Source organism: Poromitra crassiceps (assembly GCF_964638095.1).
Source record: "Poromitra crassiceps genome assembly, chromosome: 1".
Classification (NCBI taxonomy): Eukaryota; Metazoa; Chordata; class Actinopteri; order Beryciformes; family Melamphaidae; genus Poromitra; species Poromitra crassiceps.
This window is the reverse complement of record NC_139623.1, coordinates 305,071-320,000: the sequence shown is the minus strand read 5'-3', so window position 1 is coordinate 320,000 and position 14,930 is coordinate 305,071. Positions and strand designations below refer to the sequence as shown.

Here is a 14,930-nt window from a genome sequence, read left to right as displayed (position 1 = left end):
ATAACGAGCAGGTTATATAACGTTACATCTTAACGTTACAGCTAATGTTATCTGGTTACAATCATAACGAGCAGGTTATATAACTTTACATCCTAACGTTACAGCTAATGTTATCTGGTTACAATCATAACGAGCAGGTTATATAACGTTACATCTTAATGTTATCTGGTTACAATCATAACGAGCAGGTTATATAACTTTACATCCTAACGTTACAGCTAATGTTATCTGGTTACAATCATAACGAGCAGGTTATATAACGTTACATCCTAACGTTACAGCTAATGTTATCTGGTTACAATCATAACGAGCAGGTTATATAACTTTACATCCTAACGTTACATCTTAATGTTATCTGGTTACAATCATAACGAGCAGATTATATAACGTTACATCCTAACGTTACAGCTAATGTTATCTGGTTACAATCATAACGAGCAGGTTATATAACGTTACATCCTAACGTTACAGCTAATGTTATCTGGTTACAATCATAACGAGCAGGTTATATAACTTTACATCCTAACGTTACAGCTAATGTTATCTGGTTACAATCATAACGAGCAGGTTATATAACGTTACATCCTAACGTTACAGCTAACGTTATCTGGTTACAATCATAACGAGCAGGTTATATAACGTTACATCCTAACGTTACAGCTAATGTTATCTGGTTACAATCATAACGAGCAGGTTATATAACTTTACATCCTAACGTTACATCTTAATGTTATCTGGTTACAATCATAACGAGCAGGTTATATAACTTTACATCCTAACGTTACATCTTAATGTTATCTGGTTACAATCATAACGAGCAGGTTATATAACTTTACATCCTAACGTTACAGCTAATGTTATCTGGTTACAATCATAACGAGCAGGTTATATAACGTTACATCCTAACGTTACATCTTAATGTTATCTGGTTACAATCATAACGAGCAGGTTATATAACTTTACATCCTAACGTTACAGCTAATGTTATCTGGTTACAATCATAACGAGCAGGTTATATAACGTTACATCCTAACGTTACATCTTAATGTTATCTGGTTACAATCATAACGAGCAGGTTATATAACTTTACATCCTAACGTTACAGCTAATGTTATCTGGTTACAATCATAACGAGCAGGTTATATAACGTTACATCCTAACGTTACAGCTAATGTTATCTGGTTACAATCATAACGTGCAGGTTATATAACGTTACATCCTAACGTTACAGCTAATGTTATCTGGTTACAATCATAACGAGCAGGTTATATACCATTACATCCTAACGTTACAGCTAATGTTATCTGGTTACAATCATAACGAGCAGGTTATATACCATTACATCCTAACGTTACAGCTAATGTTATCTGGTTACAATCATAACGAGCAGGTTATATAACGTTACATCTTAACGTTACAGCTAATGTTATCTGGTTACAATCATAACGAGCAGGTTATATAACTTTACATCTTAACGTTACAGCTAATGTTATCTGGTTACAATCATAACGAGCAGATTATATAACGTTACATCCTAACGTTACATCTTAATGTTATCTGGTTACAATCATAACGAGCAGGTTATATAACGTTACATCCTAACGTTACAGCTAATGTTATCTGGTTACAATCATAACGTGCAGGTTATATAACTTTACATCTTAACGTTACAGCTAATGTTATCTGGTTACAATCATAACGTGCAGGTTATATAACGTTACATCTTAACGTTACAGCTAATGTTATCTGGTTACAATCATAACGAGCAGATTATATAACGTTACATCCTAACGTTACATCTTAATGTTATCTGGTTACAATCATAACGAGCAGGTTATATAACGTTACATCCTAACGTTACAGCTAATGTTATCTGGTTACAATCATAACGAGCAGGTTATATAACTTTACATCTTAACGTTACAGCTAATGTTATCTGGTTACAATCATAACGAGCAGATTATATAACGTTACATCCTAACGTTACAGCTAATGTTATCTGGTTACAATCATAACGAGCAGGTTATATAACGTTACATCCTAACGTTACAGCTAATGTTATCTGGTTACAATCATAACAAGCAGGTTATATAACGTTACATCCTAACGTTACAGCTAATGTTATCTGGTTACAATCATAACGAGCAGTGCATCACTTTATGTCCTTGGTAACAGCATGGGCATGGTGTTGTTGTTTACAGTTGTAGCGTAATGGGGCATTTACCTACAGTATACACATCATTACCTATACACATCATTTAGCTACAGTATACACATCATTACCTATACACATCATTTACCTACAGTATACACATCATTACCTATACACATCATTTACCTACAGTATACACATCATTACCTATACACATCATTTACCTACAGTATACACATCATTACCTATACACATCATTTACCTACAGTATACACATCATTACCTATACACATCATTTACCTACAGTATACACATCATTACCTATACACATCATTTACCTACAGTATACACATCATTACCTATACACATCATTTACCTACAGTATACACATCATTACCTATACACATCATTTACCTACAGTATACACATCATTACCTATACACATCATTTACCTACAGTATACACATCATTACCTATACACATCATTTACCTACAGTATACACATCATTACCTATACACATCATTTACCTACAGTATACACATCATTACCTATACACATCATTTACCTACAGTATACACATCATTACCTATACACATCATTTACCTACAGTATACACATCATTACCTATACACATCATTTACCTACAGTATACACATCATTACCTATACACATCATTTACCTACAGTATACACATCATTACCTATACACATCATTTACCTACAGTATACACATCATTACCTATACACATCATTTACCTACAGTATACACATCATTACCTATACACATCATTTACCTACAGTATACACATCATTACCTATACACATCATTTACCTACAGTATACACATCATTACCTATACACATCATTTACCTACAGTATACACATCATTACCTATACACATCATTTACCTACAGTATACACATCATTACCTATACACATCATTTACCTACAGTATACACATCATTACCTATACACATCATTTACCTACAGTATACACATCATTACCTATACACATCATTTACCTACAGTATACACATCATTACCTATACACATCATTTACCTACAGTATACACATCATTACCTATACACATCATTTACCTACAGTATACACATCATTACCTATACACATCATTTACCTACAGTATACACATCATTACCTATACACATCATTTACCTACAGTATACACATCATTACCTATACACATCATTTACCTACAGTATACACATCATTACCTATACACATCATTTACCTACAGTATACACATCATTACCTATACACATCATTTACCTACAGTATACACATCATTACCTATACACATCATTTACCTACAGTATACACATCATTACCTATACACATCATTTACCTACAGTATACACATCATTACCTATACACATCATTTACCTACAGTATACACATCATTACCTATACACATCATTTACCTACAGTATACACATCATTACCTATACACATCATTTACCTACAGTATACACATCATTACCTATACACATCATTTACCTACAGTATACACATCATTACCTATACACATCATTTACCTACAGTATACACATCATTACCTATACACATCATTTACCTACAGTATACACATCATTACCTATACACATCATTTACCTACAGTATACACATCATTACCTATACACATCATTTACCTACAGTATACACATCATTACCTATACACATCATTTACCTACAGTATACACATCATTACCTATACACATCATTTACCTACAGTATACACATCATTACCTATACACATCATTTACCTACAGTATACACATCATTACCTATACACATCATTTACCTACAGTATACACATCATTACCTATACACATCATTTACCTACAGTATACACATCATTACCTATACACATCATTTACCTACAGTATACACATCATTACCTATACACATCATTTACCTACAGTATACACATCATTACCTATACACATCATTTACCTACAGTATACACATCATTACCTATACACATCATTTACCTACAGTATACACATCATTACCTATACACATCATTTACCTACAGTATACACATCATTACCTATACACATCATTTACCTACAGTATACACATCATTACACATCGGCTACATGATTATAGGAAAGTATTGTTTCCGATATGTTTGTGTTTGGTATGTCTAATATCCTTGTACAATATCACATTTTGTCAAACAATAGATAAATCGAACTATGCAACAGTCTATGACAGCTAAAACTTTAACCTGACTTTTCAACAGGTTTACTCATCAAATATGTAAATCAGTGATTCCCAAAGTGTGGGCTGCAGCCCACTGGTGGGCAAAAATTTTAAATTTTCTATTTTGTAATTATCTCCGCCAGGGGAAAAAGTGACAGCCCTAGTTTGTCTCAACAAACATGTCATCTGTATTACGCACGCAAATACTTCTGATGAGAAAGGATGAGAAAATGTTGGGCTTTCAAGATATTTTGCCTCATATTTGTCGGTGGATGGATTATTAATTTATTTGCACTGTGTTGCCGTAACCACATTAACATGTTCTGTTTCTGAGGGAAATACTTGATGTGTTGATCAGAGTTGTGATTAAAGGGTTGGGTGGGCCGCGGAAGATTTTCAGATTTCAAATTGGGCCGCGGCATTCTTAAGTTTGGGAATGGCTGATTAAATTCTTTTTTTTTTAACCTTTATACTGGGGGAGTCTCACTGAGAGCAATGCTCTCTCTTTCAGGAGCGCCCTGTTCACATTCACACCTGGAAGCTGACCAGTACAACCACAGCCTGATCTGCTGGCCACTGAGCAGCTCCGCTGGACTGGTTGGGGTTAAGCGCCTTGCTCAAGGGCACCTCAGTGGTGGTAATGAGGGAGGGGCAAGCGCTGCCCTTTTCACTTTCCCCACCCAGATTTATCCTGCCGGTCCCGGGGATTGAACCCACGACCTTCTGGTTACATGCTCGCTTCTCTAACCTTTAGCCGCCCACTGTCATCTTCAGTCTTGGCTTTGATCTTGGTTTGTGGCTTCCTCAGGTACGGTCTTCGGACGCCACGTGGTCGGACACACGGCGTAACCTGCGCAAGGACCATCGCTGGGAGTCCGCCTCGCTGCTTGAGAGAGAGGAGAAGGAGAAGCTGTTCAACGAGCACGTGGAAGCTCTGGCCAAGAAGAAGAAGGAGCATTTCAGACAGCTGCTGGATGAGACCAGCATGGTGAGAGAGACACGCATACAAACACTAGGTGGCACCCAAAGTCCCAAAAAGCTGCAAAAACTAGATAAGTAGGTAGTTCAATAATCCATTTTATTTTTCCCTATTCATTGGTCACAACTAGCAGGGGTGCCACTGGTCTGGAAAGTGCTTGAATTTAAAGATAAAAAAAATCAAGTACTTGAAAGTGCTTGGCTTTATAAAGAGGTCTTTAAAAGTGCTTTAATTTAGCTTACTGGCATCTCTGAGTTTCAGACTTGTGCACTCCGTCATCTAAAAATTGCTGGGCCAAACTTGATACACTTTCTTCCTATCTACAGTAGGGCTGGGCGATATAGCCCCCCAAAAAAATCTATACAATATTTCATATCAGTCGATATCGATAATTAGGGTTAGACCACAAGATAATAAAGACCACAAGAAATAAGGTTCAATTGAACCACTTTATTTTGAACCAGCTTATTTCTCAAGGCACACAGGTAATCATTAATCATTTTAATGTTAACACAACAATTAAAAACACACAAACTGAGTGTTGTAGCTATGTAATAGATATGCTCGGTTGGGAACTTTAGGATTTGTCTGTTTGATTGGCTGTTTGAGTGTCACTCGTAACACGCTTCATTATCAAGGGACATATCGATATATATTGAACTATTTTCTTATTGTATTGATGAATTATACAACAGGTAGTTCCGGCCGAGCAATTTGATTGGACAAGAGGGATCCTACCAGTGCCGATATTTCACGATAACGCACTGGCGCTTCACTCAAACAAAACAAACACCAGCCACGTTACATTGAACGTCATTCACAAAGCGTAACACTACTAACACAGTTACCGACAGCGCAAAGATGGATTTATTTCCTAACATAACTAACTAACATGCCATCACCAGACTCTTATTTCACTGGCTGTACAATAAATGGAAACTTGCAAATCAATGTGTATGATAAAAAGTAGGCAGCCTGCAGTTAATTAGGCTAGATTTTTGGCAACTGGTAGGGGAAAGCTGAGGGGACTATTTTTGTTGGCGGAGGAATAAATAGAGAAATCATATATTTTCTCAGCTTTTTGTCATTTTTTTAATCAGCTTTGTTTAATAGAACTGTTGTATAAAAGCAATATCACACTCGAGGTCGTGCTGTTGTTGTCTAATATCGTCACTGCTGTGATTATCTTCGGCGCTTGGCCTGCGGCCTCGTGCCTACGACCAAATCACAGCAGTGCCGATATTAGCCAACAACAGCACTCCCTCTCGTGTGATATTGCTTAATTGTCTATCACCGATATATTTGCAATTTATTTATCGCCCAGCCCTGATCTACAGTATCACTCTCCACGTAGGCTACAAGCAGAAATACTGAGGATTTTAAGATTGCTTCGAGTTTATGTTAAGTGATAATGATTAATTCCAAAGTGTAAGCATGACTGGAAACACATTTGCATATTAGAGGACTTACAAGACTTGTATGTGAACGTTTGAATTATTGGCCCGTAATTTTGAAAAATTTCCTTGAAAAGTGCTTGAAATCTTTCATTCCAAAAGAGTGGCAACCCTGAACTACCGTAAATTTCGGACTATAAGCCGCGGCTTTTTCCCCGTTTTTTGGCCCTGCGGCTTATATAATGGTGCGGCTTATCTATGGATTTTTTCAAAAAAAAAAAAAAAAAAAAAAAAATCTCTCTTTTTTAGCACTCTTTCTAACTATAAATCCACTTCTGTTTTAATTTCCTCTCTTGCCCTCTTTTCACCACACCGCGGACACTGTGTCCACTGTAAAAAAAAACACAGGTGGTGTTGTGTTGTTTTGTTGAAATGTTAATAAATGGGAGCTTCCTCAAACAGCCATCTCTTTCCCGACAATCCCCTCTGTGCATGAACCCTTACATATGGTAATTAAACATTAAAACACAATAAAAAAAAAAAAAAACATTAAAACACCTGCGGCTTATAGTCCGGTGCGGCTTATATGTAACAAACAGGCAATTTTGCTGCTGCGGCTTATACTCCGGTGCGGCTTATAGTGCGGAAATTACGGTAGTTGTGTTTTTGCACAAGAGTGCACACATCAGCATACGAGATGGAACCAGTGTGGTGAGCGCGAGAATGATGTTGCACTTTTTCCTGATGGCCTATTATATCCTATATCAACGCTGACTTACTGAATAATTGTACTTGCTTATCGATAGATTTTCTGTTGTTGTTGTAGATCACTCTGACCACAACATGGAAGGAGGTGAAGAAGATCATTAAGGAGGACCCTCGCTGCATCAAGTTCTCCTCCAGTGACAGAGTAAGGCTTTGTAAGGTCCCATCTTGTGTCAAACAGAATTCCCTTGCTTCTTTGATGATAAAGGACGTGCTGCTATATAAACATCATGGAATTCTCAAAGCACATGGTCCCCAGATAAATCCACAGCAGGTTTGTCAGGAAAAAAATACCTCCGAATGAGCCATTTTGACTTAAACCTTGTTGTCTGTAGCATAACTGTTGTCTGTAGCATAACAGTTGTCTGTAGCATAACTGTTGTCTGTAGCATAACTGTTGTCTGTAGCATAACGGTTGTCTGTAGCATAACGGTTGTCTGTAGCATAACTGTTGTCTGTAGCATAACTGTTGTCTGTAGCATAACTGTTGTCTGTAGCATAACGGTTGTCTGTAGCATAACGGTTGTCTGTAGCATAACTGTTGTCTGTAGCATAACGGTTGTCTGTAGCATAACGGTTGTCTGTAGCATAACGGTTGTCTGTAGCATAACTGTTGTCTGTAGCATAACTGTTGTCTGTAGCATAACGGTTGTCTGTAGCATAACGGTTGTCTGTAGCATAACTGTTGTCTGTAGCATAACTGTTGTCTGTAGCATAACTGTTGTCTGTAGCATAACGGTTGTCTGTAGCATAACTGTTGTCTGTAGCATAACTGTTGTCTGTAGCATAACTGTTGTCTGTAGCATAACTGTTGTCTGTAGCATAACGGTTGTCTGTAGCATAACTGTTGTCTGTAGCATAACTGTTGTCTGTAGCATAACGGTTGTCTGTAGCATAACGGTTGTCTGTAGCATAACGGTTGTCTGTAGCATAACTGTTGTCTGTAGCATAACTGTTGTCTGTAGCATAACTGTTGTCTGTAGCATAACGGTTGTCTGTAGCATAACTGTTGTCTGTAGCATAACTGTTGTCTGTAGCATAACGGTTGTCTGTAGCATAACTGTTGTCTGTAGCATAACTGTTGTCTGTAGCATAACTGTTGTCTGTAGCATAACGGTTGTCAGCATAACGGTTGTCTGTAGCATAACTGTTGTCTGTAGCATAACTGTTGTCTGTAGCATAACGGTTGTCTGTAGCATAACGGTTGTCTGTAGCATAACGGTTGTCTGTAGCATAACTGTTGTCTGTAGCATAACGGTTGTCTGTAGCATAACTGTTGTCTGTAGCATAACTGTTGTCTGTAGCATAACGGTTGTCTGTAGCATAACTGTTGTCTGTAGCATAACTGTTGTCTGTAGCATAACGGTTGTCTGTAGCATAACGGTTGTCTGTAGCATAACTGTTGTCTGTAGCATAACTGTTGTCTGTAGCATAACGGTTGTCAGCATAACGGTTGTCTGTAGCATAACTGTTGTCTGTAGCATAACTGTTGTCTGTAGCATAACTGTTGTCTGTAGCATAACGGTTGTCTGTAGCATAACGGTTGTCTGTAGCATAACGGTTGTCTGTAGCATAACTGTTGTCTGTAGCATAACTGTTGTCTGTAGCATAACTGTTGTCTGTAGCATAACGGTTGTCTGTAGCATAACTGTTGTCTGTAGCATAACTGTTGTCTGTAGCATAACGGTTGTCTGTAGCATAACTGTTGTCTGTAGCATAACTGTTGTCTGTAGCATAACTGTTGTCTGTAGCATAACGGTTGTCTGTAGCATAACGGTTGTCTGTAGCATAACGGTTGTCTGTAGCATAACTGTTGTCTGTAGCATAACTGTTGTCTGTAGCATAACTGTTGTCTGTAGCATAACTGTTGTCTGTAGCATAACGGTTGTCTGTAGCATAACTGTTGTCTGTAGCATAACTGTTGTCTGTAGCATAACGGTTGTCTGTAGCATAACTGTTGTCTGTAGCATAACTGTTGTCTGTAGCATAACTGTTGTCTGTAGCATAACGGTTGTCAGCATAACGGTTGTCTGTAGCATAACTGTTGTCTGTAGCATAACTGTTGTCTGTAGCATAACTGTTGTCTGTAGCATAACGGTTGTCTGTAGCATAACGGTTGTCTGTAGCATAACTGTTGTCTGTAGCATAACTGTTGTCTGTAGCATAACTGTTGTCTGTAGCATAACGGTTGTCTGTAGCATAACTGTTGTCTGTAGCATAACTGTTGTCTGTAGCATAACGGTTGTCTGTAGCATAACTGTTGTCTGTAGCATAACTGTTGTCTGTAGCATAACTGTTGTCTGTAGCATAACGGTTGTCTGTAGCATAACGGTTGTCTGTAGCATAACGGTTGTCTGTAGCATAACTGTTGTCTGTAGCATAACTGTTGTCTGTAGCATAACTGTTGTCTGTAGCATAACGGTTGTCTGTAGCATAACTGTTGTCTGTAGCATAACGGTTGTCTGTAGCATAACTGTTGTCTGTAGCATAACTGTTGTCTGTAGCATAACTGTTGTCTGTAGCATAACTGTGTAGATTGGAAAAATGTCCAGAAAACAATGGACAGCAGCAAAATGGATCGTAACAGATCATATAATCAGAGGTCTCGCCCCCTCAAAACAGCACATAGTTAATGAGGGGAGAGACAGAGCTGACGATAGAGAAGTACCACAGAGGCTGGATTTGAGGGGGGGGGGGCAACAGACTTCATAACATTGTTTTAAAACGGCTAAACAATAGCATCAAATGGGACACTTGTGGTGTTTTGTGACAGCTTCATGCATTACATTTTATTTCATTACTGTCTTACACTTTATTGGACTTTTGATGACTGATGTGTTTTTCTTTGTAGAAGAGGCAGCGGGAGTTTGAAGACTACATCAAAGACAAGTACATCACAGCCAAAGCTGACTTCAGAACTCTGCTCAAGGAGACAAAGTTCATCACGTACAGGTCTGTGCACAACTACACACTGGATATGTTCAATGAAGGCAGGTGTCACTAAGAATACACAACTACACACTGGATATGTTCAATGAAGGCAGGTGTCACTAAGAATACCGCAGCTCAAATTAAGGGGCACAAATGTGTTGTGCGCGCATGCCCGAAAAAATCCTCTGTGGCGGGTTTAATTGGTTATTGGAATTCATAGTCTGTTTGCATTCACATTTGAATGTTTCTTTCCAAGAACCATTGAAAAAAAAGCCAAACATCTTTCAATTAATTACCTTTTTCTTGTGCTGATCCGATACATCACACACAGCCTACACTTATACTTGTGTTATACTATACATTATACAAGGACTAACACAAGTTGAATGGAATAACAATTGCCACAATCTGTGGCTGTACCCTATCTAGCCACCACCCAGGTATGCCTGCCCCTGTTGTTGCCACATGACGCACATGGTCTTGGGCCGGATTTGCCCTTGTGTTTCACACATGCTCAGGTGCCTAATGGCTATTAGAGTTAACATTATGTAGCCAAGCTGTATGTAATGGCTCTGGCTCACTGTATATAGGCCTAAAAGTCCCTCTTTTTATGTTACCAGTAATCTGTGCACATGGTTTACTAATCCATGGGCACGGTTTAGGAGTAAATTGTAATAAAACCGTGCCCACTGAGCTACCATATTGTTTTTGTACCAGGCGACCCCTGGGGTGTTCCACAGCTCTCCTTTATAGATTAATAATGCTGCTGTTTGTTGAATATTCACTCATTCAGCACAGAAATGTGTCAATTTTTTGTTGTTGTTCTTGTCAATGGACTAGTTTTATAGAGAAATAGTGAAATAACTGTTGCGATGGTGTGGGGTGCAGTTTCTACACAAAGGAGCAGCGGCTCTACTCCAAGTCCCTCACGGGTGACTGACTCATTATATACAGTTCTACAAATGCAAAAGGAGAACATTTCAAAACAAATATTACATTTCCATAACATAAATGTCTAAATATACTGGATACAAGACTAAAGACTGGAAAAGACTAAAGACACACCTTTTCAGGCTCCATCTGGGCCCTTCTTGAACTAACTTCTTTCTCTCTTAAAAAAAACTACTAACCTAAACTAAACTTGTACCACTGTTCCTTCAGAAGTTGTAGTTGTCATAGACTGTGTTGCATAGTTGATTGCTCTATTGCTGACAAAAATGTGATATTGTAAGTCGCTTTGGATAAAAGCGTCTGCCAAATGACGTAATGTAATGTAATACAATGTTATCTGCCTTAGTTGCTGTCCATTTTCTATAAATCTTGCTAAGACAAAGATCGCATCAAAGAGCCAACTCAACATGGCCATCAGACAACCAAAACCAATCAGGATTCTTATCTTCTCATCAAAGACAACTTTGAATTGAAGCAAGCAGCACAAACATTGTAGGTGGCACAGGAAGTGATGGTGATATAACTGGGACATTATGACACTGCGCTCAGATGTTTTAACAAACCTTGACAAGGGAAAATAATTCAAGGGAATTTGCTGCAAATTGGAGTCAAACAGTAGAAAATTGTGTCTAAGGAAGTCAAATGAACAAAAAAGTGAAATGTCGCTTTCAATTTAGGTGCACGTTTTTCTCCAGAAAATCACCCCCAATACCGATAGTCCCTACGGAGGACACTGTCCATAATATTAACATCTTGGGCCCAAGGCCCATATAAATTAGAAGGATAAGACAACACTCAGGTTAGGGATGGGCATCGAATTTCGAATCTTCGAATAATCGTTGTTATTATCAAGGTCCACTTTTATTATTGAAAGTCGAAATTAATTGTGAGTGAAATGTTGCATTGTCCAGTATAATGTCTAGTAATGTTGCATCATTCAAAGTATAGTCGAATCGCTTGGTTTGAGCAAGTAAAACAATTTTTATAAGCATTTTAAGCAAGGTTTATGGAAAAATGAATGGCGGATGAAATCCCATGATTCCCATGATAACCCTAACCCTAACCCTAGAAGTGAATGGCAGGGCAGGGCAAGTCCCACTAACCATCATATCTGTGTCGTTTCACCTTGGATTGAGAAATGCTTCCACCAGATGAAAGAAAACACATTGATGTTTTTTTATGTAAATCTGCACGTTTGTTTTCCTTATACTTGGTCTCCAAACAGATCATGGCTGTCCAGCAGCTTAGCTCAACTCAAGCCCATTTGGTCTCAAATAGAGCTAGATTAGCTAAACTACATCATGATACATGACCGAACGGTGGAAGCATTTTTCAATCAATGGTGAAACGACACAGATATGATGGTTTATAGTGGGACTTACCCTGCCCACCCCATTCACTTCAATACAACTGGCCCCAAAGTCTGGCCCCAATGCAAAATTCTAACGCTGTGACATTAGTGATGTTTCAAGCCCCCCCACACATGATCCGTGGTAACACAGCTCTGTGCGGTTGTTTTCCTATGGGGAGAGCGCTGCCTCCCAACTATGTGGCAGTGCTACCCTTGGTGTCGCGCACTGCTCGAATTTGCCACCGTGCGCTGCACTCAAAGTTCAAATTGTTTCAACTTTGACCTACTTAGTGCTGACCTTTCTCTTCTCTACCTCGGGGTGAGAGAAGAGAAGATTGCTTATCATGTGGAGGCAGCTTTATCCTTCTCTTCTAAAGGTCCTTGCTTGTGCCTCCCCCTCCGCCAGGTCCAGGAAGCTGATCCAGGAGTCGGAGCAGCATCTGAAGGATGTGGAGAAGGTCCTTCAGAACGACAAGCGCTACCTGGTGCTGGAGTGTGTCCCCGAGGAGCGCCGCAAGCTCATAATGTTCTACATCGAAGACCTGGACCGCCGTGGACCCCCCCCTCCCCCCACCGCCTCCGAGCCTACCCGCCGCTCCACCAAGTGACCAATCACATCGCCTCTTCCCTGCCCCCCTTTGGCCAGAGCATGACCCCCCTAAACCCCCTTACCTACCCCCTCCCTCAAGGCCCAAGGCTGGCCTTCCAGAGAGCAGTGTTATCATGGGGGGTAATGTTGCTTAGAGATGTACGATAGAGAGAAAGTACCAGAGAGAGTACTGTTGCGGTCGCCTCAGCCCTGCAGCCAAGGCAGCAGCAGGGAACAGAGGTTACCCCATCTCCAGGTGACCCTTGACCCCTCACCTCTGACTGACCACATTGGAGGGAGGGGCTTAGTGATAAGGCTGCTGTGCCAGCAGCCACTAGAGGGCCAAAGTCAGGCCCTCTTCTGGGGTAGGCATATGAATCAAGGGATTTTCTGCCATTCATTTTTCCAGACATTTTGTAAAATGCTTATGAAAAATAGTTTACTTATCTATATATATATATATATATATATATATATATATACACACACACACACACACAGTATACTGTGTGTGTGCGTATGTGTGTGTATATATATATATATCAGTATATACTGCATATATATATAATCAGTGTGTGTGTGTATATATATATATATATATATCTGTTTGACTGAGTAAAACTATTTTCGTAAGCATTTTATGAAATGTCTGGAAAAATGAATGGCGGAAAATCCCTTGGTTCATATGCCAAACCCAGAAGAGGGTGTTACTTTTTCACTCTGAGGTGTAAGATAGCTGATGTAAATGAAGTGCTGAATGTCTGTGTGAGAATGGGAATGTGTGTGTGAGGCGTCTTTAAGCCTTACTGCTCCACTGTGCCAGTCCTAGTTTGAGCGGCTATGTGTGTCTGTGTGAATGTGTGTCTGTTCAGTGGTTTACTCCCGTGTCACAGGCAGCAGTTTCTCTGTTCAATTAAATAAAGGCAACTTCCACTGTTTTTTTTTCAATTTCTCGTCTTGTGGATTTGTTTGGGTGCTACTGTCATCACATCTTTAAACTACTGTGTGAAGGTTACTGGAGGAAGCTCTCTTCCACCGGGTAAATTAAAAGAGTCAAGTCCGTCACATCCAGAAGATAACCCCAACCCCAGAGATGGGTGCTTGGACTGGAGTCACACGTAAGTCGCACACACAGTGACTTGAGACTCGACTCGGACTCGAGATTTGGGACTTGTGAACAATCTTTATTTGTTTTTATTTTTTGGGTGCATTAACATTAAAGAAATGTCAAATAATGCTGATATTGTATGCTAATAAAGGAGTGAGGATAATACAGTACATGCTTTTAATTCCGTAGTTTTAGCTATGCAGTGTTCTAAGCAGACCGGATAGAACGCTCATCCAAGAGACTTGAGACTTGACTTGTACTTGTGAGTGAAGACTTGAGACTTGACTAGGACTTGTGAGTGAAGACTTGAGACTTGACTAGGACTTGCCCCTCAAAGACTTATGGATTGGAGAGGGCCGACCCATTGTTTTTTGGCGTTGGCACAGTCAAGTAGTGTAGTACCTTATTAGTCATACTTTTATTGAATCTCCTGCATGTTTGTGGTGGCGGTAATGACAGCGATATTAAGGGACATATTTATTTTTA

At 39.1% G+C, this 14,930-nt stretch overlaps 1 protein-coding gene across 1 annotated transcript in view; it reads left to right on the top strand.

Annotated features, from left to right (window-relative positions):
* The window catches only part of tcerg1b (transcription elongation regulator 1b (CA150)), an 80,646-nt gene extending 66,049 nt beyond the window's left edge, over positions 1-14,597 (top strand). The window contains exons 18-21 of the mRNA XM_083646602.1: positions 5,185-5,364; positions 7,576-7,659; positions 10,366-10,466; positions 13,154-14,597. Of these exons, the coding sequence (XP_083502728.1) occupies positions 5,185-5,364; positions 7,576-7,659; positions 10,366-10,466; positions 13,154-13,355 (567 nt within the window). The 3' untranslated portion in view covers positions 13,356-14,597. The remainder of the gene's footprint in view (positions 1-5,184; positions 5,365-7,575; positions 7,660-10,365; positions 10,467-13,153) is intronic.
* Positions 14,598-14,930: the final 333 nt, after the last annotated feature.